Source organism: Fragaria vesca, linkage group LG2, assembly GCF_000184155.1.
Source record: "Fragaria vesca subsp. vesca linkage group LG2, FraVesHawaii_1.0, whole genome shotgun sequence".
Classification (NCBI taxonomy): Eukaryota; Viridiplantae; Streptophyta; class Magnoliopsida; order Rosales; family Rosaceae; genus Fragaria; species Fragaria vesca.
The window spans coordinates 22,395,491-22,418,918 of record NC_020492.1 but is presented as its reverse complement, the minus strand read 5'-3'; the positions used below and the strand labels follow the sequence as shown (position 1 = coordinate 22,418,918).

General features: G+C 40.8%; 5 protein-coding genes across 5 annotated transcripts in view; 1 reads left to right on the top strand and 4 right to left on the bottom strand.

Annotated features, from left to right (window-relative positions):
* The window catches only part of LOC101312889 (group 2 truncated hemoglobin YjbI-like), a 771,661-nt gene that overhangs the window by 466,235 nt on the left and 281,998 nt on the right, over positions 1-23,428 (top strand). The window lies entirely within an intron of this gene.
* LOC101314827 (disease resistance protein At4g27190-like) lies at positions 2,249-9,176 on the bottom strand. The gene is made up of 2 exons (XM_004292838.1): positions 7,496-9,176; positions 2,249-2,604 (listed from the first exon to the last, which is right to left on the bottom strand). The coding sequence occupies exons 1-2, from the start codon at positions 9,174-9,176 to the stop codon at positions 2,249-2,251; spliced, it is 2,037 nt and encodes a 678-aa protein (XP_004292886.1).
* Positions 4,876-7,402, bottom strand: LOC101298856. The gene is made up of 2 exons (XM_004291203.1): positions 6,060-7,402; positions 4,876-5,982 (listed from the first exon to the last, which is right to left on the bottom strand). The coding sequence occupies exons 1-2, from the start codon at positions 7,368-7,370 to the stop codon at positions 5,251-5,253; spliced, it is 2,043 nt and encodes a 680-aa protein (XP_004291251.1). The 5' UTR covers positions 7,371-7,402; the 3' UTR covers positions 4,876-5,250.
* Positions 11,411-15,339, bottom strand: LOC101314542. The gene is made up of 2 exons (XM_004292837.1): positions 12,232-15,339; positions 11,411-12,154 (listed from the first exon to the last, which is right to left on the bottom strand). The coding sequence occupies exons 1-2, from the start codon at positions 15,337-15,339 to the stop codon at positions 11,411-11,413; spliced, it is 3,852 nt and encodes a 1,283-aa protein (XP_004292885.1).
* LOC101314254 lies at positions 17,778-22,300 on the bottom strand. Its single transcript, XM_004292836.1, has 3 exons — positions 19,112-22,300; positions 18,189-18,946; positions 17,778-18,089 (listed from the first exon to the last, which is right to left on the bottom strand). The coding sequence occupies exons 1-2, from the start codon at positions 22,298-22,300 to the stop codon at positions 18,197-18,199; spliced, it is 3,939 nt and encodes a 1,312-aa protein (XP_004292884.1). The 3' UTR covers positions 17,778-18,089; positions 18,189-18,196.

Here is a 23,428-nt window from a genome sequence, read left to right as displayed (position 1 = left end):
CAGCTTCAATGTTTCAACCAACCACAAATATACATGGTCTTTGTTGCTATAAAGATAACAATAGACAATAGTTATCCATATTGCTTATCAATAGAAAATAAACTACATTCTGTTCGATTTAATTTTAAAGAGTTGTCGAATCATGTTTCACTTCAATTATAACCTATGTTGAAAAAAAAGAAAAAGAAGAAGACAAATTCACTGTAAGCGATCACGATAGCTCACAAAATGATTAGGTCTTCATCTGCTTAAGTTGTGTTCCTTTTGAAGGAGAGAAATCATCCCCTTTGATTATTTTGGAGTGCTGTTACTTGAGTTCTGGATCCTGCAAACAGTAATGTAGCTGGTAAATAAAGGTAATTGAAGTTGGGAATTATATTGGTAAAATTTTGTTGAGGTAGGGTAAAATTTTGTTGAGGTAGGGTGTGCATCATGAATGAAAGTATGTTGAATCGATGACAAAGAGTGTGAAAGCAAATTGAAAGTAGTGTTGTGAGATTTTACCTTGTAAAGTAGTAAGAATTAGAGATTTGCAGAGTTGGTGGGAGAATTTCCATTGTCTCTTAAACCATTTGAAGGAGCCACACTTACATAGGCAATGAGTACAATCAAGAACTGGCGCGTTGCAGCGGGATTGGCTGAGATTGGGGATATCATCTTCAACTCTTCCTCTTATGTTATAGACACTGAAGGGAAGCTAATATAAGATCTGCAGAAACAAAGCAGCTTGTAAGAAGCTGATATAATTTCCTGTCATATACAGGGTACCTGATACAAATTCCATTTTAATGAAGTAGCATTGGTTCATCACTTCAACTTATACTACACAAAAGACTCAGATTATAACTTTATCAATATAATTGACTGAAGACCAATCCAAATAGGATGCAACTCTGTTACGTCTATTGATAGTGCTAACAAAGGATTATGGATTATTAACATTAATATTTTATTAACATTGGAATGAATGCTATCTCTAAGACCAGATGGCTAATCAGTTGAGTTACAGAGTCTAGCGGGAGCAACCATTCTTGTTATTTTGCAGAGAGATGGAAACTAACTATAACTTAAAAGCATCAATCAAAAACTTTAATCGATTATAGCTGAGAAAAACTATAAACATGAATTCAAGACCAATAACCTAGTCATGGCTCTTTGAATTTCAAATATGCAGATCATTGATCTTAACATATATGTCTAGTGGTTCAATCTAGGTTTGCTCTTTGAATTTCAAATATGCAGATCATTGATCTTAACATATATGTCTAGTGGTTCAATAATAAAGTAGACATATATGCCCAGACATATATGCAAACCAAAGTAGATTGATTCTTCAAAATTCAATAATAAAGAAGTCGGCCTTCCAGTTACTGGGATCCCCGGATTTGAATGGGGAATGCTAGCACACTGACATTAGTTGGAAGTACTGAAGCAAGATCTGCATATTGTAAGAATTCATTTTAGAACAAGTTGATTGATCAAGTAGAGAGCGCGGTTGACCAAAGTAAACGAGTAAATGCAAGAATCTGGATACTCACATGGTACTAGTGTTCAGAAACAGTCTCAAGGTCCTCAGCGGCATTTCATCCAACAGGTGGTGGGCAATTTCTAAACTCCAGTCTCAAGATCCATCACAATATCAACAGCCAACGATCTATTAAGAGGCCAATATGACGAATGTCGAATCAAGGATTGAGGAGGTCGCCGCGAGCTGCTAAGATGAAAAACCCAGCAGGCCGGAGTGAAATATGGAGAATGGTTCAGGCCTGATGTGGGAAGCCCGATTCATTTTTGAAACAAAAATTATTCATGCGGGCCAGGCGGAAATGAGGTAGGCCTAGGCGGTTCAGTTGGCGTGGGCCTTCGCGGGTTTGAGCGCCCACCATAACTAACAACATCTCAATCTGTAGGTACCGGCATGCAGCTCGAGCAGGCAACTTTGCAGTCATAACTAACAACATCTCATTGATCTCAATCTGTAAGTACCGGCATGCAGCTCCTGATTTACTCCCTCCCCCACGAACAGAGATATGCACAATCTGTATCCAATTACACATTCATTCATTTCTTCTTCTTTTTTTTTTGATACAACATCTTTTCTTTAAAATAGAGGATTAGACAATATAGCTCCTCTGGAGATTTGGAATGACCAACATCCACCCACAATCTCAAATGAAAGAAAATATTTTCTTTTAAATATAGGATTAGAATGTTGTACGTACTAGTGGAAATGCAATTGCATACCTGATCAATCAGATTCTGTGTCTACTGTTAAACAGTTATTGAGATCCTCCAAAACACTCACACCAGCACCGTAAACTTCTATTTCCACATACTTTGATGTGCTGAGGAATCCTAAACAAAACTTGTTCATATTGCGGCACTCAAAAATTTGTATGTCTTCCACTAGTGGCCATTTGAAATTATATCTGCCTCGAGAAAAGCTTACGAGATTTGGTAGTTCTGTAAGTTTCAAAGTACATAGCTGAGGGAACATGTTGTCATCCTCTGTTTCTTCACCCTCTGCTGGTGCTTCTATTATCTCTTCAAGCTTCTCGCAGTTGTCTATCTCTAGTGTTTGAAGCTTCACGAGACCCCTGCCAACTGAGGGAGAGAGCAGAGTCCTCGAGATTTCACAAAAACAAATTGATATTTCTCTAAGATTCTGAAAAGCTTGATGAGACTGTTTGAAAGACATCAACTAGTTTATTTGCGTCCCTTGATTCCCTGACTCAGAAATTGATAAAGCAGCAGCATCTCCTTCATTGTCAACGGTCAATCTTCTAAATTCAAAAATCTCTAGTAGAGAAGAACAGAAACTTACTTCTATGCACTCCAATTTCTGAAATCTATTTTGCATATGTGTTGGTATCAAATGCAATAGCTTGTCATAGTACATCACCTTTAGAGACTTGAGTTCACAAAAGGATTCAGCCGAAACTTGGTTCTTCCATATCTCTTTTAAGTTCATGGAATCGATGTATAGTGTTTACAAGACTGGGAAATGAACCTGCATGCAAGGACATGTGAGTATGTTAGTCTCCATTCTATATAGCACAGTCAGTACTGCATTGTCTCCCAAAATTACTCGTTTCTAACATACAGAACAACGTTGGCAGTTTACACAGTAAAAGAAACAATCACATGTTTAGCTAGGATGTTCCTTTATGGGTCATAGCTTAGGATGAGAAGCAAGGGAATCCAGAATCAAGACCTTCCCATGCCTTTCTAAATCACACTTTCAAAAGTAGACAGCGACTACATTACTCCATCAGCGAAGATCTTAGTATATCACAAGTATCTCAGATAATAAAATTGAGAAAGTTAATTACTGGCTGTATTGATAATATTAATAATCAATTTGTATATGCATCCAAATTCCAGATCATATGGTTTTATATATAATTTGTTTTTTGTTTTCTTTAATAATTTAGCAATAAGGGGGACAGAAAGATGAAACAAAGCAAATAAACTTTACAACGACCAACAAAGAAGGAAAAGAAAGCATCTTAGATAAGTCCATGTAGTTATTGAAATCAGCCACATAATTTAATTTATTTTTGTTTCTCAACAAGGTAATGTTATGCAAGTTAACAGGAGTTTTTTTTTGATACTTGCAAGTTAACAGGAGTTGGTACTCCATGTCTAAAAAAGTATTGATCAAAGTGAATATAGCAATAGAAGAAATTGGATACTGACGTGTACCAGCGTCGCTGGAGAAAGCACTTGAGGCCTCTGTGGTAATTGGCACTTCAGTCCTCATGGTGGCCTTGGCCCATGAGTTGAAGTTGAAGTCTAAGCGGCATTTCATCGAACACCTGGTGGGCAATGTCCTAAACTCCGGTTCCCGAATAAAGATCTCAAGGAAAAGCAGGCAGAGGCTTGACGAGTTCAGGTGAGTTGAGAGCTTCGCCGGAGTAATGCTTGTTACGGCAGATCCACATTTTACTATATTTTAGGCTTCAGCCCAATGCCAACGCTTTACCTTCAGTTGTCGTTTCAGGCTTCTACATGTTAGCTACATGCGACGGTAAAAATAATGTCGTTTCAGCTGGCGAGGCTATTTACACCACATTCTAGAAAGGGAACGGCGTCGTTTAAGTGGATACTGACACTAGCCGCTCGGTTCTACTCCGATGGCTTGGATTTCACCGTCAATGCCTGCACTCTCCGCTGGGCCGAGCTTCAGTCCGGCCCACTCATCCATGTTTTAGCTATGATGCATTAGTTTACAGCAGTACAATCACGTCTAATTTCTCCTTGCTTTCCAGTAGTCTTAACCCCCACCCTACCAAGCTTTGTAATGGCAGCCACGAATGCATGTTCAAAGGTAAGCAACCCTCTTCCTTGCTGAAGGTTCCTTGTAGTACATGTTGTCGAATCTCTGCGGCGTTGTTGGGTCCAAAGTAATCGCAGTTCTCGGGTCTACATTCTTCGGACACTGTCTCCTCAGGCTCATTGCGTAACCCACATTCATCGTCGGATAAATTCTGTTCTGTTCTTGCTCTTGAAGCTGTGTATCCTGTGGTTGAATCGGTGGCGGTGTGACTGCGGTGGAGCTAAACTTAGGCCCGATGGGGTCCAGACCCCTAAGATTTTGGTTTAAGTGAGTTTTGGTCCTTACTTAGCTAGTTAATATTGATTATGAGTTTAAATCTTCCGTAAATCATGATTCGTAAATCATGGTCCTCATTCATTCTAACACATGAATGATTCGAAAATCTTCCGTAAATCATGATTATGAGTTTAACTCGTTTGTTGATACTAACACATGAGCAAGACAAATTAATTTTAAATTGTTATGCAAATGCCGTCGTGGCTCAAATGGTGTAGCTCTTAAACTCGTTTTGATGATGTGTGATATTAAAGATTTTAGGCAACATCATTGTATTCGATCACTGACACAGGGTAATCGGGTCTTACAATCAAAACAAGGACCTTGGCATCCACTGGATTCTGATACAGCTCCCTTGAGTCCCTACGTAACTGAAAAAGGCTCGAACTAGCTACACGAACAGCTTAGTAATTTTCCCTAACGAATTCGAAGATGAAAAGGGTTATCCGACTATGTTCACTAGTCACGTACGTGGTGGAGGGTTTATGATCATGACCTTTAGCCTATAGTTAGTACTCACCAATTTTTCACTGACCTCATCAAGTTTTCTACAATTACTGGATTCCAATTAATTAAAACACAAATGAGAGTGTTGAACGTACGAGAGTAGAAATGCAGTCGCATACCCTGATTGATCAGATTTCTTGTCTACTGTCATTGAGCTCCAGCGAAACACTCTCACCAGCATCTTCGACACTAATTTTCACTTCCTTCGGTGTGCTGAGGGATCCTAAACAAAACCTCTCCATATTCTTGCAGTAGAGGATTGTGATGTCTTTCACCAGTTGCCATTTGAAATTATATTTGCCTTGTGAAAAGCTTCCGAGATTTGGTAGAACCTTAAGTTCCAGAGTACGTAGCTGAGGGAACAAGTTGTCATCCTCTGTTTCTTCACCCTCTGCTGGTGCTGCTACTATCTCTTCAATCTTCCTGCACTTTTCTATCTTTAGTGTTTGACCTCTAGCAACTGAGGGAGAGAGCAGAGTTCTCAAACTGTCGCAACGCTTAATCAATATCTTTTTAAGATTCTGAAAGGCTTGACAAGATTGTTTGAAAGACATCATCTTGTTTATTTGCGCCCCTTGATCTCCTGACTCAGAAATTGTTGTAGCATCCCCTTCATCATCAACAATCAATCTTCTAAATTCAAATATCTCTTTAAGTGATGAACAGCGCCAAGCTTCTATGTACTCCAATTTCTGCAATCTATTTTGCATATGTGTTGGTACCAAATGCAACAGTTCGTGACATCGCTCTACCCGTAGAATTCTTAGCTCACAAAAGGATTCTGCTGAAAATTGGTTGTTCCATATCTCTTTGAAGTTCATGGAGCCCAAGCGTAGTTCTGTCAGGACTGGGAAATGAACCTGCATGCAAGTACATGAGAGTCTGTTAGTCTATACTATATATGAGCACAAAAGAAATAGACAAATAAAGCTAGTACCTTGGTGTCGAACAGAGATAGTATAGTGATGTCAGATTGTTCCGGGCTGCTGTCTTCTGGTAGCCTCTCCGTCCCCTTAGAGGCATATTTTGTTATACTAGTGAATCTTGGTAAGTCTGAGAGACATAATTCTGTCAGACTTTGGAAGTTGATCACTTCCTCGTTATCATGTTGAGATCGACCGTTGGTCTTCCAAATACAGGTCAATGCTGGTAGGTTGAATAATATCAATGCACGTAGTTGCTTGAGAAACCCCGTTGGCAGTTCACCATGAAAAATCACTTTCAGCCTCCTTGCCTTAGTAATCTCCAGTGAATTCAAGACAGGAAAGATGGCGCTGCTGCTATGTGTAGTAGTAGTAGTGTCAATCAGATACTCCACATCGTTACATTCCTGGAACTTAAGACGCTTCGTCTTTCGGAAACAGACTCTATCCAAGACATTCAGAAGTTGAGGCTGAGTCAATTTAATCTCAACATGGCTAGCTTTCTCTAGCAACGAAGTGACTCCACCACCCACAGCAACGCGTACATCAAGATCTTGAACTCTCAAGTAGTTGCCACTCTGCTCCTCCTCTAGTTCCTCATAAGAAATATGCTCCATCCATCTTATAGATATCTTAAATCTTTCAAGCTTGTTAAAGAGACTGGTAGTTAGCAGTTTATTAACCGGTGGTAGAACAACTTGTAAAGTAGTCAAACGGGACAAGGAAAGCAGCTCTGCAAGTATCCCAGTGTTCCACTCCATCGAGTTAGCCCACCTTGTGTACTCCTCCTTGGTTATCAAATCTCGAACCTCTACTCTAAATTGCTTTCCTACCTTTGCTGGTTGCTCAACCGCCAATCTGTTCCATCCCTTCCACGTGTCCACTGTCGTTTCTGCTTCTGAGTCTGAGTCCACTCCTTGGGATCCAGCAGCAGCTCTTTCCTGCTCAGCCTCCTCCAATTTAGAGATCCACTCGGTTGTTTCGGTGGAGGCTAGTTTCTCAACCTCCCAATTTTCAAAGCTATCCAACATGTACAATTCTTCTAGTCTTGTTAAACTTGATATCACACCTGGTGAGATTACTTCAAGCTTGTAGCAATCCGTCAAATCAAGCAGTCTCAGATCAGACAAGTTTTTAGATGTATGAGGCAATTGCTTGAGTCCCCGACATCCACGTAGACTGAGTACCATGAGTGTCTTTAGCTCCCCAATGACAGATACATCACAGTTGAATTCGCACCTCTCTACGCGCAGTGTTTGAAGGTTTCTCAATACTGCAAGCGATGGCAGTACCGAGTCTAATGACAAAGTCGGAGTCGGAATCATATACCATCTATGATGTCCAATAATTGTTAGAACCTGGAGATCTTCCGTTCTTTTGAAAATTGTGGGTGGCGGCTCCATTCGAAACCTAGATATATGTCTCAACAGTAAAAGCTGACAAAACCCACTGATACTCAGAGAACTGCAATAAGTAGATTTCTCAGAATCACTATCCTGAGGCCAATCCATCAACTTCACAGTTGCTGCTTTGTCTCTCACAACTATTCTCTTTTCAACCCCATCACTTTTCTTTTCTACAAACTCTTCAGAGGCTATATGTATGGCAACATCACGCACCACATCATGCATTCTCACATACTCTTTTTCATCGCTATCTAACAATAGAAAGCGACTTTTGAGTGTCTGAACCAAGGTTTCCACACGGTTTCTCCCTTCAACCATTGAATCAATGTCTTCAAAGAGCCCAAGCCCAAGCCCATATCTCACCAAATCTTCAATCACTATATCGGCGCTTTCTTCAAATATGCAACACAGCAGAAAACATGACTTGGCTTCATCACTTGATAAACATTCATAGCTGAACTTTATTGGCCCATACACATGTTCTATCACTCCCGCAACGTTCTTCGGTCTAGCCTTTTCTAGTTCCCTCAGTGCATTCGTCCAAATTCCAATGCTTTGACCATTTAGTGCCGTTCCAACCGTCGAAATTGCAATTGGCAACCCACCACATTCCTTCAGAACCTTTTCTGCTACAAGATGTAACTCGGGATCAGATTCGATGGAACTTCCTGCTGTCTTCTTGAACAGACTCCAGGCATCTCCTTCCGGCAAACCATGAATCGGGAAAATCTTTCCTGTGTCCATGTCCTTGAAAAGGTCTTGTTGTCTTGATGTTACCAGAAGTTTGCAACCAGTGGGAATCCCTATGTCCCACAAAAAGTCGGGGGTTGTTGTCCAAACATTGTCTAACATTACAAGGATCTTCTTTCTGCCTAATCTTTCACGTAGCTTGCTTGCTCTTGGACCTCTCTCTTTTTCGTCCTCCAGGAGCTTCTTGCCTAGATATTCTGCAAGTTCACCTTGAATCCGAATCACCTCAGCATCTTTGTCAAGAGATTCCTTAAAGGTTGCCTCTGTATACTCATCGAACAGACCCTCTTTCTTTGCTCTGTGATGCACTTGCCCCATCAATGTTGTTTTGCCCATGCCGCCCAAGCCGCATATGATAATCGGATTGATTTGATTCCCCCTGAGAGCTTCCATCACATCTTCAATGGTTGATCTTCTCGAATCAAAATCAATATTCTTCCTCTCAGATGCAGGTGGATGTTCATGGTTTGATGTTCCTGAGGAGCTGGCACCTTCATGGAAGTTGGTTCCCAGCTGAGTAGAGTCCTCTGTGGGTTGAAATTCCACTTCTGGGTGAGGAGCAGGATGCGCTATAATCCCGATATCTTTAGTAAGGAGCTGATCAACCTTCTCAGTCATCTTCTTAGCATTCCTTCCCAGAGAAAAACGGCCCTTCAAATTTGGAAGCCATCCATTACAGCATGCCGCCCTTGCTGCTACAGTTTCTTCACTGAAAGTCGTCTCCTTTTCTTTTATTTGCTCGTCTGCCTTGACCAGCCAATCAATAACTTGGCCATCAATAATCTGTGAAGCTTCTCTTGCACTTTTCTCCTCCAGCTCTATTCCATCTTTTTTGTGTCGCAGCTGCTGAACCTGCTCGTTGAGATCCCCAATGTTGCTTTTGTAACAAAACATATAACCCAACTGTTGCCAAAGTTTTTTGATTGTCCATTTTGCAACCGGCACAGCACCTTCTGTAATAGCTGTCTCTGCCATTTGTTTCAGTGCCTTCTTTTCGTCGGGGACGAAATAAGAAAACAATTCAAGGATGTAGTGATAAAGGAAGCAATTGCCAAGAGAGGAGTACTAAGAAGTAAGAAGAAAGGAAAGGAACAACCAAAGAAAGCTATTTCCCACGTTTTTTTCTGGCTGGGGCTGAAGAAATTAAGAAGCTAGAGAAAAAGAAAGAACAGAAGAAGCAAAGCAAATCAACTGAATGTTGAGATGCTCAAGAGACACGAAACGCAGCAAGGACTAACTGTTTTTTTTTTNTTTTTTTTTTTTTTTTTTTTTTTTTCCTTTCTGGATGAATAGAACAGATTGTTAATAATGATGAATGAAGCACTACCCAAGACAAAAGTATGAAGAAGGAAAAGGAACAATTGAAAAAAAGCAATAAATCACTTATTTCTTTGTTTGACTCTTGTACTGGATGGAACACGGACTCACAGATTAACAAAGAGAAGGAAAGAATGGAAGAAGGAAAGAAAAATCACAATTCACAAATTCAATAAGTAAAGAGAAGTACTACCAAATACAGAATACGGATTTTGGTTCAGTTTTTTGGTGATCACTACAGAATACTGAATTACAGACTCAATAAAGGAGACTGCCAAGTACAAGGAATGCAAGAACAAAGAAAGCAATATATGACACAGCAAGAACAATGGAATTGCTATTGCAAGGCGTACCTCTCTACTGAATTGTTTGTAGATCAAATTGACAATGCAAAGTTTTATAGGAGCACAGGGTTAATTCTGCACAACACCAGAAAAAACTAATAGAGCACCATTTTCGATGGTCAACACTGGCATCCAAATTGATTTACATTTTTTAATGGTTTTCTTATTTTAAGCCATTTTGAATTCAAGGCTTTAGGTAAATGACATCTTTCAAGTTGTTGCCGCCAACAATTGATCCATTTTAAAGTGTGTCATTTTCAGGTTCCATGAGCTATATCAACAGCAAGAATAATTAGCAATTTAAAGGGGACAAAGAGATGAAACAAAGAAAATAAACTTTAAAATGACCAACAAATAAGAAGGAAAAGAAAGCATCTTAGATAAGTCCATGTACGTAGTTATTGAAATCAGCCACAGAATTTAATTTATTTTTGTTTCTTAACCAGCTAATGAGGATCTCTTTATTGAAACGTTTCTCAACAAGGTAATGTTATGCAAGTTAACAGGAGTTGGTTCATGTGTAAAAAAGTATTGATCAAAGTGAATATAGCAATAGAAGAAATTGGATACTGACGTGTACCGGCGTCGCTGGAGAAAGCACTTGAGGCCTCTGTGGTAATTGGCACTTCAGTCCTCATGGTGGCCCTGGCCCATGAGTTGAAGTTGAAGTCTTTAAGCGGCATTTCATCGAACACCTGGTGGGCAATGTCCTAAACTCCGGTTGGCAAATAAAGACCTTAAGGCTTGAGGAGTTAAGTTGAGTTGAGAGCTTCGCCGGAGTCGTGCTTGTTATTTTTAGATATATGGAGGAGTTTGATCGGCCGATACATAAAGAGTGTCTGAGTTTGAACACTAGCCGCTCGCTTCTACTCCGATGGCATGGATCACCGTCAATGCCTGCACTCTCCGCTGGGGCGAGCATCAGTCCGGTCCACTCATCCATGTTTTAGTTATGATGCATTAGTTTACAACAGTACAATCACGTCTAATTCACCTTGCTTTCCAGTAGTCTTAACCCCCACCCTACCAAGCTCTGTAATGGCAGCCACGAATGCATGTTTAAAGGTAAGCAACCCTCTTCCTTGCTGAAGGTTCTTGTAGTACATGTTGTCGAATCTCTGAGGCGTTGTTGGGTCCAAAGTAATCGCAGTTCTCGGGTCTACATTCTTCGGACACTGTCTCCTGAGGCTCATTGCGTAACCCACATTCATCGTCGGGTCAATTCTGTTCTTGCTCTTGAAGCTGTGTATCCTGTGGTTGAATCGGTCGCAGTGTGACTGGGGCGGAGCTAAACTTAGGCCCGATGGGGTCCAGACCCCCTTAAGATTTTGGTTTAATTGAGTTTTGGTCCTTAATTAGCTAGTTAATGTTGATTACGAGTTTAAATCTTCCTGAAATCATGATTCGTATCCAATCTAGACACAACATTTTACATTAATTACACCTTCATTTATTCATCCCAATATAGCGCATCCAATTAATTAAAACACAGATGAGAGTGTTGAACGTACGTACGAGGGTAGAAATGCAGTCGCATACCCTGATTGATCAGATTTCTTGTCTACTGTCATTGAGCTCCTGCAAAACACTCTCACCAGCACATTGGACATCTATTTTCACTCCCTTCGGTGTGCTGAGGGATCCTAAACAAAACATCTTCATATTGTAGCAGTGGAGGATTGTGATGTCTTTCACCAGTGGCCATCTGAAATTATATTTGCCTTGTGAAAAGCTTCTGAGATTTGGTAGAACCATAAGTTCCAGAGTACATAGCTGAGGGAACATGTTGTCATCCTCTGTTTCTTCACCCTCTGTTGGTGCTGCTACTATCTCTTCAATCTTCCTACACTTTTCTATCTTTAGCGTTTGAAGCTTCACGAGACCTCTAGCAACTGAGGGAGAGAGCAGAGTTCTCAAACTTTCACAACGCCAAATTGACATATCTCTAAGATTCTGAAAGGCTTGACGAGATTGTTTGAAAGACATCATCTTGTTTATTTGCGCCCCTTGATCTCCTGACTCAGATATTGTTGTAGCATCCCCTTCATCATCAACAATCAATCTTCTAAATTCAAATATCTCTTTAAGTGATGAACAGCGCCAAGCTTCTATGTACTCCAATTTCTGCAATCTATTTTGCATATGTGTTGGTACCAAATGCAACAGTTCGTGACATCGCTCTACCCGTAGAATTCTTAGCTCACAAAAGGATTCTGCTGAAAGTTGGTTGTTCCATATCTCTTTGAAGTTCATGGAGCCCAAGCGTAGTTCTGTCAGGACTGGGAAATGAACCTGCATGCAAGTACATGAGAGTCTGTTAGTCTATACTATATATGAGCACAAAAGAAAAAGACAAATAAAGCTAGTACCTTGGTGTCGAACAGAGATAGTATAGTGATGTCAGATTGTTCCGGGCTGCTGTCTTCTGGTAGCCTATCCGTCCCCTTAGAGGCATATTTGGTTATGCTAGTAAAGCTTGGTAAATCTGAGAGATCCAATTTTGTCAGACTTTGGAAGTTGATCACTTCCTCATTATCATACTGAGATCGACTGTTGGTCTTCCAAATATAGGTCAATGCTGGTAGGTTGAATAATATCAATGCACGTAGTTGCTTGAGAAACCCCGTTGGCAGTTCACCATGAAAAATCACTTTCAGCCTCCTTGCCTTACTAATCTCCAGTGAATTCAAGACAGGAAATATGGCGCTGCTGCTATGTGTAGTAGTAGTCGTGTCAATCAGATACTCCACATCATTACATTCCTGGAACTTAAGACGCTTTGTCTTTGGGAAACAGACTCTATCCAAGACATTCAGAAGTTGAGGCTGAGTCAATTTAAACTCAACATAGCTGGCTTTCTCTAGCAACGAAGTGACTCCACTACCCATTGCAGCGTTGCTTACATCAAGATGGTGAACTCTCAAGTAGTTGCCACTCTGCTCCTCCTCTATTTCCTCATAAGTGAGACCACTATACTCCTTCCACCCTATAGAGATCTTAAATCTTTCGAGCTTGTTAAAGAGAGGAGTGGTTAGAAGTATATTGAGAGGTGGTAGAGCAACTTCTAAGGTAGTCAAACGGGACAAGGAGAGCAGTTCTGCAAGGATCCCAGTGTTCCAGTCCATCGAGTTGGCCCACCTTGTATGATCCTCGTTTTGTTTCCGAGGTTTTTGAACCTCTTCTCTAAACTGCTTTCCTACCTCTGCTGGTTGCACAACCGCCAATTCATTGAGTCCCTTCCACGTGTAAAGTGTAGTTTCCGCGTCTTGGGATCCAGCAGCGGCTCTTTCCTGCTCAGCCTCCTCCAATTGAGAGATCCACTCGGTTGTTTCGGTGGAGGCTAGTTTCTCAACCTCCCAATTTTTAAAGCCATCCAACATGTACAATTCTTCTAGTCTTGTTAAACTTGATATCACACCTGGCGAGATTACTTCAAGCTTGTAACAATCTGTCAAATCAAGCAGTCTTAGATCAGACAAGTTTTTAAATGTATCAGGCAATTGCTCAAGTCTCCGACATCCACGTAGACTGAGTATCATGAGTGTCTTTAGCTCCCCAATGACAGATACATCACAGTTGAATCCGCACCTCTCTACCCTCAGTGTTTGAAGGTTTCTCATTACTGCAAGCGATGGTAGTACCGAGTCTACTGACAAAGTCAGAGTCGTCCATCTATCATATCCACTGATTGTTAGAACCATGAGATCTTCCGTTCTTTTGAAAATTGTGGGTGGCGGCTCCATTGGAAACCTAGTTATTTGTCTCAACAGTAAAAGCTGACAAAACCCACTGATACTCAGAGAACTGCAATAAGTAGATTTCTCAGAATCACTATCCTGAGGCCAATCCATCAACTTCACAGTTGCTGCTTTGTCTCTCACAACTATTCTCTTTTCAACCCCATCACTTTTCTTTTCTACAAACTCTTCAGAGGCTATATGTATGGCAACATCACGCACCACATCGTGCATTTTCACTGTCTCTTTATTATTGCTTTCTAACAATAGAAAGCGACTTTTGAGTGTGTGAACCAATGTTTCCACACGATTCCTTCCTTCAAGTATTGAATCAATGCCTCTAAGGAGCCCAAGCCCATGCCCATATATTACCAAATCTTCAATCAGTATATCACTACATTCTTCAAATATGCAACACAGCAACAAGCATGATTTGGCTTGCTCATTTGGCAAACATTCATAGCTGAACTTGATTTTCCCATACACATGTTCTATCACTCCTGGAACGTTTTCTGGGCAAGCCTTTTCTAGTTCCCTCAGTGCATTCGTCCAAATTCCAATGCTTTGACCTTTAAGTGCCGTTCCAACCGTCGAAATTGCAATCGGCAACCCACCACATTCCTTCAGAACCTTTTCCGCTTGAACATGCAACTCGGGATCAGATTCGATGGAACTTCCTGCTGTCTTCTTGAACAGACTCCAGGCATCTCCAGCCGGCAAACCATGAATCGGGAAATTCTTTCTTGTGTCCATGTCCATGAAAAGATCTTGCTGTCTTGATGTTACCAAAATTTGACAACTAAGGGGAATCCCTATGTCCCACAAAAAGTCTGGGGTTGTTGTCGAAACATTGTCTAACATTACAAGGATCTTCTTGCTGCCTTTAGATAATCTTTCACGTAGCTTACTTGCTCTTGGACCGCTCTCTTTTACGTCCTCAAGGAGCTTCGTGCCTAAATATTCTGCAAGTTCAGCTTGAATCTGAATCACGTCAGCAGCTTTGTTAAGAGACTCCTTAACGGTTGCCTTTGTATACTCATCGAACAGACCCTCTTTCTTTGCTTTCTCAAGAACTTGCCCCATCAATGTTGTTTTACCAATGCCGCCCATGCCGCATATGATAATCGGATTGATTTGATTCCCCCTCAAAGCTTCCATCACTTCGCCAACTGTTGATCTTCTTGAATCAAAAAAAATATTTTTCCTCTCAGATGCAGGTGGCTGTTCATCGTTTGATGTTCCTGAGGAGCTGGCACCTTCATGGAAGTTGGTTTCCAGCTGATTAGGGTCCTCTGTGGGTTGAAATTCCACTTCTGGGTGAGGAGCAGGATGCGCTATAATCCCGATATCTTTAGTAAGGAGCTGATCAACCGCCAGAGTCATCTTCTTAGCATTCCTTGCCAGATAAAAACGGCCCTTCATATTTGGAAGCCATCCATTACAGCATGCTGCCTTTGCTGCTACAGCTTCTTCACTGAAAGTCGTCTCCTTTTCTTTTAGTTGCTCGTCTGCCTTGGCCAGCCAATCAATAACTTGGCCATTAATAATCTTTGAATCTTCTCTTGCAGTTTCCTCCTCCAGCTTTATTTCAGCTCTTTTGTCATGCAGCAGCCGAACCTGCTCGTTGAGATCTCCAATGTTGCTTTTGTAACAACACATATAACCCAGCTCTTGCCAAAGTTTTTTCAATGTCCAATTTGCAACCGGCACAGCACCTTCTGTAATAGCTGTCTCTGCCATTTCTTTCAGTGCCTATTTTTTTTTTTTCTTCTGGTTGGGGCTGAAGAAATTAAGAAGCACGAGAGAAAGGAAGAACGGAAGAAGAATGAAAGCAAATATATTGGATTTTGAGATGCTCAAGACACGAAAGAAAGGAAGGACTGTTGTTTTTTTTTCTTTTTCTTTTCTGGATAAATAGAACACGTTGACAATGTAACGATGAATGAAGCAACAGGGAAGATAAAAGTACGAAGAAGGAAACTGAATGACTGAGAAAAGCAATTACTTCTTTCTTTGTTCGACTCTTGTATTGGGGTGAACACAGACTCACAGAGAAAGCAATAACGAAGAGAAGGAAAGAATGGAAGAAAGAAAGAAAATCACAAATACGAGACTTTTTTTTGTGGGTTCAATTTTCAGGGATCACTACAGAATACAGATTCAATAAGTGAAGGAGTACTACCAGATACAAGGACTGAAGGAAAAGAAAGCAACGAGACAGCGAGAACGACGGAATTGCTTTTGCAAGCCTTTATACTTAATTGTTTGTAGATCAAATGGAGCAATGCAAAGTTTTTGGGAGCACAGGGTCTATTATACACAACACCAGAAACCCTGACAGAGTACCATTTTCGAGACGTTGGCTTCCCGAGTGCGCTGAGAACGGCGAAGAGGCTGAACAGGTGTAATAGGAAGAGTATTGGAATCAGGGAGAGCGTTTTCAGACTGAATTTCGATTGGAATTGCAGGCGAACTCGGTGGACTCGGCGGAGGAGATTGGAGAAAATCTGGGTGATTAGTGGGAGAGAGAGGCGGAGCAGAGGGTTCGAAGGTGGTGGTGTCGTTCAAGGCAGGCGGAGGAGGTGATGAACAAGTTGGAGGGTGAAGCGGAGGTGATGTTTGTGTAGAGATAGAACACCAACAATTCCTCACCAACCGATCCTTATCTCCACTACCAGAGTCTTTCTTTTTCTTGGGTCATCCCTAAAACAAAGTCAATACCATTCTCTTCCACCTTCCGCCAGTAATAATGGAAACTTCAAACGCCACCGTTGGAAGGATCATACTTATACGACAGAGACGCATATATAGTAGAAGTTACGCCCAATAATAATACGTACACTAACTTTCAGAGGTAGCTGCCTTCGTAATAACACACACAGCTCCAAGCTTTGAACCTACAAGAGAGATCAGCAATGGGAGGCCACCATTCCAAGGAACATAAGAAAACACAGCTTTCACTCTCTGAACCAAAACCCAGAGTGCACCATGGTGTACGTGAACCACTCATGTGGGTCCCATCTAATTAACAGAAAGACAAACGAGGTTCAAAATAATGAAACTAAAAATCTAAAAACCCATAATACAGTAAAACTGGATACTGACATGTATTGGTGTCGCTGGAGAATGCCCAGAAACAATCGTAAGGCCTCTGTGTAACTGGCACTGTAGTATCACGGTGGCCCATGAGAGTTGAAGTCTTTAAGCGGCATTTCATCGAACACTTGGTGGGCCATGTCTAAACTCCGGTTGGTGAATCTTGATTTGTAGGAGAAGCATGAGGATTCCCCGTAAGTTGAGAGCTTCGCCGGAGTCATAGGAGTTTAATTTTGCATCGCTATGCGGCAGATGCACATTTTAGGCTTGAGCCCATATGCCAACGCTTTACCTTGAGTTGTCGTTTCAGGATTTACGTTTTAGTTTCATACGACGGAAAAGACAATGTGTCAATGTCGTTTGAGCTGGCGAGGCTATGTTGGTTGTGTTGTTTGCTGCAAATAAGTTGACAATGTGCCTTGTTCTGGTGTCGGTATACAAACACTGATCAGAGGTGAGCAACCCTCTCCTTGCTGAAGGTTCTTGTAGTACATGTTGTCGAATCTCTGCGGCGTTGTTGGGTCCAAAGTAATCGCAGTTCTCGGGTCTACATTCTTCGGACACTGTTTCCTGAGGCTCATTGCGTAACCCACATTCATCGTCAGATCAATTCTGAGAAGTAGCGCCTACTAACTAAAGTTTCATTAGCATTGCGATATGGAATATGGGTGACCCAGAATATAAAATAAGATCAACTCTTTTGTTTGAAGTTTTGAACTTTGATGAGCGCCAAATTCCTCACATATATAGTTCAATTTAAACCAGATTGAATCTGTTGCTTATTAGTTTTGAAATGAGAAAATTTTACAAACGATGCCTCAACTAAGAGTCATTAATCATTTTAGCATATCAATTTTGAAAACCATCATATTGCTCTCCTAACTTTAAAACTCGAACCACCTTTTGTATCTGCCGTTATAATGGTGTTAAATCTATATTTTCTTTAGGGATATTGTTGTCTCTCCATGTCTCAACTCCATTTATCTATCCACTGGACGTTGAGAAAATTTTCTTAACCTCCTGTGCTCCCACCACAATCCACAACGATTATCCATCACTAAACCCTTCATCAATGAATTCACCACCCAACCCGAGTCTCTTCTAGCTAGAACAATTATCACAGCCCTTTTTTTTTTTCTTTTTTTTCATCAAATGGCTAGCACTCTACCCTCACCCAAACTCCCTACAAATAAACCATAATGCAGTTTGTATTTTAATTTTTGAACTAACAAAAGGAACTATTTGTCGCCACTGCTTGTGACCTCAGGCTCAAATTTCGGCTCCAGCAGGCAACTCTGCAGACATAACTAACAACTCAATCTTTGCGTATCGTCATGCAGCTCCGGGATTTGCTCCCTCTCCACAAACAGAGATAAGCACAATTTGTATCCAATCTACACAGCATTTTAATTATACATATAACTTAATTAGTAGTGAATTAAAACACAAATGAAGAGTGTTGTACGAACAAGAGTGGAAATGCAACCGCATACCTGATCAATCAGATTTCTTGTCTGCTGTCATTGAGCTCTTGCAAAACACTCCCACCAGCACCTTCGACCTTTATTTCCACTTCCTTTGGTGCGCTGAGGGATCCTGAACAAAACTTCTTCATATTTTTGCATTCGAGGATTTCTATGTCTTCCGCTAGTGGCCATTTGAAATTATAGTTGCCTTGCGAAAAGCTTCTGAGCTTTGGTAGATCCTCAAGTCTCAAAGAATGTAGCTGAGGGAACATGTTGTCATCCTCTGATTCTTCACCCTCTGCTGCTGGTGTTACTATCTCTTCAATCTTCTCGCACTTTTTTATCATTAGTTCTTGAAGCTTCACGAGACCTCTGGCAATTGAGGGAGAGAGCAGAGTTGTCAAACTTCTACAATCATAAATTGATATCTCTCTAAGATTCTGAAAGGCTTGACCAGATTGTGTGAAAGACATCAGCTTGTTGATTTGCATCCCTTGATTTCCTGACTCGGAAATCGTTAAAGCAGCAGCATCCCCTTCATCATTGACAATCAATCTTCTAAATTCAAAAATCTCTTTAAGTGAAGAACAGCGATATGCTTGTATGCCCTCCAATTTCTGCAATCTATTTTGCATATGAGATGGTACCAAATGCAACAGTTTATGACATCCGTCTACCTGTAGAATTCTTAGCTCACAAAAGGATTCTGCTGAAAGTTGGCTGTTCCATATCTCTTTTAAGTTTGCGCAGTCAATGTATAGTTTTGACAAGACTGGGAAATGAACCTGCGAGCAAGTACATGCGAGTATGTTAATCTATACTCTATGCATAGTACAGTGAGTTGTAGGTTTCACAAGTGTGGTGTCAATCAGAAAAAAACAGGGAATTTCATAGTAAAAGAAACAACCACATGTTTAGCTAGGATGCTCAAACAAGGAAAGGACAAATACCTTGCTGTCAAACAGAGGTTGTATGATAACGTCATAATATACTTCCGAGCTGCTGTCTTCTGGTAGCCTTTCCGGCTGCTTAGAGATATTTTTGCTTATCCCAGTGAAGTTTGGTAGATAATTGAGAGTCAACTCTGTCAGACTTGAGAAGTTGATCACTTCCTCATTATCATATTCAAAGGCAACAATCGCTTCCAAGGAGTTGCAGCGTGTTATTTTCAGCACTTGAATGAGCCCTAAAATGTTTCTCAAGACACCCCATTGATCAGATTGACTCTTTGTCTTCCAAATATAGGTCAGTGCAGGTAGATTATTTAATGTCAAACTCCGTAGTTCCTTGAGAGACCCCGTAGGCAGCTCACCTTGAAAAATCTCTTTCAGCCTCTTTGCAGATCTGATCTTCAATGAATTCAAAACAGGAAAGATGGCGCTGCTGTCATTCACAAGTTTCGTGTCAATCAAATACTCCACATGTTTAGAATTCATGAATTTAAGACGCTTGATCTTTGCAAAACAGAGCGCATCCAAGACACTCAGAAGTTGAGTCTGACTCGCACTAAACTCAAGAAAGCTGGTTTTCTTTAGCAACAAAGTGATTCCACTACCCACAGTAGCGCTTGCATCAAGATCGTGAACTCTCAAGTAGTTGCCATCAACCCCAAAATGCTTGAATTTAAATCTACGTAAATGCTGCTTCCATCCTATGAAGATCTTAAATCTTTCGAGCTTGTTAAAGAGAGGGCTGCTTAGAAGTACATTGACTGGTGGCAGAACAACTTGTAATGTAGTCAAACGGGACAAGGAAAGTAACTCTGCAAGTATTCCAGTTTCCCAGTCCATAGAGTTTGCCCACCTTGTACAGTCAGTGTTCTTTAAAGTACCAGATTGAACCCATTCTCTAAACTCCTCCATTACTACCTCTGCTGGTTGCTCAACTGCCAATCTGTTGAACCCCTTCCACGTCTCCACTTTCCTTTTTTTCTTCTGCGTTCCTACCTGTGCAGCACTTTCCTGCTCAGCCTCCAACTGAGAGATCCAATTGGTTGTTTCAGTGGAGGCTAGTTTCTCAACCACCCAGTCCTCAAAGCTACCCCACATGTACAGTTCTTCTAGTCGGGTTAAACTTGATATCACACCAGGTGAGATTACATTAAACTCGCAATCCGTCAAATCAAGCAATCTTAAATCAGACAAGTTTTTAAATGTATCAGGCAATTGCTTGATGTAACATCCACGCAAACTGAGTATCATCAGTGACCTTAGTTCCCCAATTACGGATACACCACAGTGGAAATCACAGGTCTCTAGACGCAGTGTTTGAAGGTTCCTCAGATTGGCAAGTGATGGCAGTAGTGAGTCTAGTGACATATGACTCCAATGCCATTTATCCCCATTAGTAATTGCTACAACCCTGAGATCTTCCATTCTATTGAAAATTGTGGGTGGCAGCTCCAATGAAATTGTACATGTAGGTATCTTTCCAAACAATAAAAGCTGAGAAGGCCCACTGATACCCAGTGAACTGCAATAAGTAGATTTCCATTGATGAGAATCACTATCCTTAAGCCAATCCATCAACTGCGCAGTTTTTGCTTTGTCTCTCACCAAAATTCTCTTTTCAACCCCATCATTTTTCTTTTCAACCAACTCGAACTCTTCAGAAGCTATATGTACGGCAACATCACGTACCACATCATGCATTCTCACACACTCTTTATGATCGCTATCTAACAATAGAAAGCGACTTTTGAGTGTGTGAACCAATGTTTCCAAACAGTTCCTTCCTTCAACCATTGAATCAATGCCTTTAAGGAGCCCAAGCCCATGCCCATATCTAACCAAATCTTCAATCGGTATATCAGCGCTTTCTTCAAATATGCAACACAGCAACAAGAATGATTTGGCTTGCTCATTTGGCAAACATTCATAGCTCAACTTTATTTTACCATACACATGTTCTACCACTCCTGGAACGTTTTCTGGGCTAGCCTTTCCTAGTTCCCTCAGTGCATTCTTCCAAATTGCAATGCTTTCACCTTTTAGTGCCGTTCCGACAGTTGAAATTGCAATCGGCAATCCAGCACATTCCTTCAAAACCTTTTCCGCTACAACATGCAACTCGGGATCAGATTCGATGGAACTCCCTGCTGTCTTCTTGAACAGACTCCAGGCATCTCTATCCGACAAACCATGAATTGGGAAATTCTTTCTCGTATCCATGTTCTTGAAAAGATCCTGTTGTCTTGATGTCACCAAAAGTTGACAACTAGGGGGAATCCCTATGTCCCACAGAAAGTCTGGACCTGTTGTCCAAACATTGTCTAACATTACGAGGATCTTCTTGCTGCCTTGAGATAGTCTTTGACGTAGCATACTTGCTCTTGCATCTGTCTCCTTTCCGTCAAGTGACAGGCCTAGATATCGAGCAAGTTCATCTTGAATAAGACACAAGTCAGCAGCTTTGTTAAGAGATTCCTTGAGGGTTGCCTTCGTATACTCATTGAACAGACCCTCTTCCTTTGCTTTCTCGAGAATCTGCCCCATCAATGTTGTCTTCCCAATGCCGCCCATGCCGCATATGATAATGGGATTGATTTGATTCCCCCTGAGAGCTTCCATCACATCTCCAATGGTTGATCTTCTTGAATCAAAATTAAGAAGGCCAGGTGGCTGTTCATGGTTTGATGTTCCTGAGGAGCTGGGACCTTCATGGAAGTTCTTTCCCAGCTGAATAGAGTCCTCTGTGGGTTGGAATTCCACTTCTGGGTGAGGAGCACGATGCGCTATTGTCCCGAGATCTTTAGCAAAGAGCTCATCAACCTTCTCAATCATATTCTTAGCTTTCTTTCCCAAAGAATAACGACACTTCAAATTTGGAAGCCACCCATTACAGCATGCTGCCTTTGCTGCTACAGTTTCTTCACTGAAACTTGTCTCCTTTTCTTTTATGATCTTGTCTACATCACCGAGCCAGCGATCAACTCCGGGATTAATAGTCTTTAAAGCTTCTCTCGCAGGTTTCACCTCTAAGTCCACTCCATATCTTTTGTCACTCAGTTCCTGAACCTGCTTGTTGAGATCCCCAACGTTGCTTTTGTAACTAAACACATAACCCAACTCTTGCCAAATTCTTTTCAATGTCCATTTTGCAACCGGCACAACAACTTCTGTAACAACTGTCTCTGCCATTCCTTTGAGTAAAAAAAAAATTCCGTCAGGAAAGGAATAACAAAACAATTCAAGGATGTAGTGATAAATGAAGCAATTGCCAAAAGATACTAAGAAGAAAGGAAAGGAATCTCTTTTTTTTCTGGCTGGGGGATAGAAATTAAGAAGCTAGAGAATGAAAGAACGGAAGAAAGAAAGAAAACTTGTCAATGGTTTATTGGTATTGCAAATGATTGATATCCTGCATTTTTATTTTTTTTGCAAGAATGGAATACGAAAGGAAATCAAAGATACGATGATGATGAAAGGAAAGAAAGGAACAAACACTGTTTTTTTCTCTCCTCTCTGGATGACCGGAACAGATTGACAAGGAATACCAAAGACAAAGCTATAAAGAAGAAAGGAAGGAACAACTGAAGAAAGCAAACAACCAGTTTTTGTTGTTTTTGTTTTTGTTTTGGGTTTTGTGTGGGATTGAATACAGATTGAAAGATGCAATGGATGAAGCTCTAACACAACAGAAAAGGCAGATCAAGAACTCAAACAGTAAAATTTATTTCCTTTTTCAATTTTCAGCACAACAGATACAGGATCAATGAAATCAATACTAGCTACCAGTTTATGGTAATTAAAAAGGGAATGGAAGATAGAAAGCAACCGAAGTAAGATCAATCAATGAAATTGCAACTGCGAAGCGTACCTCTGAATTAATAGACCAAATGGAATCCTCCGAAAAAAATTAGACCCAGCGCACCCCAATTAATTTTTCTCTCAAGTCTAGTCAAGAGACATGGGTGTGAAAAAGGAGTGTGAATTAATAATCAAGTTAATTAGTAGTAAAGTTGGCGCTAACTGTGAAAAGCAAACGCACAAGCATACATAAACAATAATTAATCAAGTTAATTAGTTGTAAAGTTGGGTGCTAATTGCCAAAAGCAGACGCACAAGCATACGTAAACAATACTAAAATCCGAAGGTTTTATTTTTTAGAAAATTTCATATAAGTCTACCTTGACACATTTTCTTCCGCATAAGTCCACCCTAATATTTTTACCCATACAAGTCTACTTTGCAAGCTCAATTTTTTTTATCATGACTATCTTACCCTTCTCTACCTCTCACCTGTTCATTTGGTTCACTCTCTCTCTC

What these genes read in the sequence shown, in the direction of transcription:
- LOC101298856 (XM_004291203.1), bottom strand. Translation starts at nt 7,370, where the DNA reads ATGATTCCGACTCCGACTTTGTCATTAGACTCGGTACTGCCATCGCTT. An exon ending in TATCTCTGTTCGACACCAAG is followed by an intron (nt 5,983 to 6,059) that starts GTACTAGCTTTA and finishes ACTTGCATGCAG; the next exon opens with GTTCATTTCCCAGTCCTGAC.
- LOC101314827 (XM_004292838.1), bottom strand. Translation starts at nt 9,176, where the DNA reads ATGGCAGAGACAGCTATTACAGAAGGTGCTGTGCCGGTTGCAAAATGG. An exon ending in TTGCAGTTCTCTGAGTATCA is followed by an intron (nt 2,605 to 7,495) that starts GTGGGTTTTGTC and finishes TCTCTCCCTCAG; the next exon opens with TTGGCAGGGGTCTCGTGAAG.
- LOC101314542 (XM_004292837.1), bottom strand. Translation starts at nt 15,339, where the DNA reads ATGGCAGAGACAGCTATTACAGAAGGTGCTGTGCCGGTTGCAAATTGG. An exon ending in TATCTCTGTTCGACACCAAG is followed by an intron (nt 12,155 to 12,231) that starts GTACTAGCTTTA and finishes ACTTGCATGCAG; the next exon opens with GTTCATTTCCCAGTCCTGAC.
- LOC101314254 (XM_004292836.1), bottom strand. Translation starts at nt 22,300, where the DNA reads ATGGCAGAGACAGTTGTTACAGAAGTTGTTGTGCCGGTTGCAAAATGG. An exon ending in AACCTCTGTTTGACAGCAAG is followed by an intron (nt 18,947 to 19,111) that starts GTATTTGTCCTT and finishes ACTTGCTCGCAG; the next exon opens with GTTCATTTCCCAGTCTTGTC.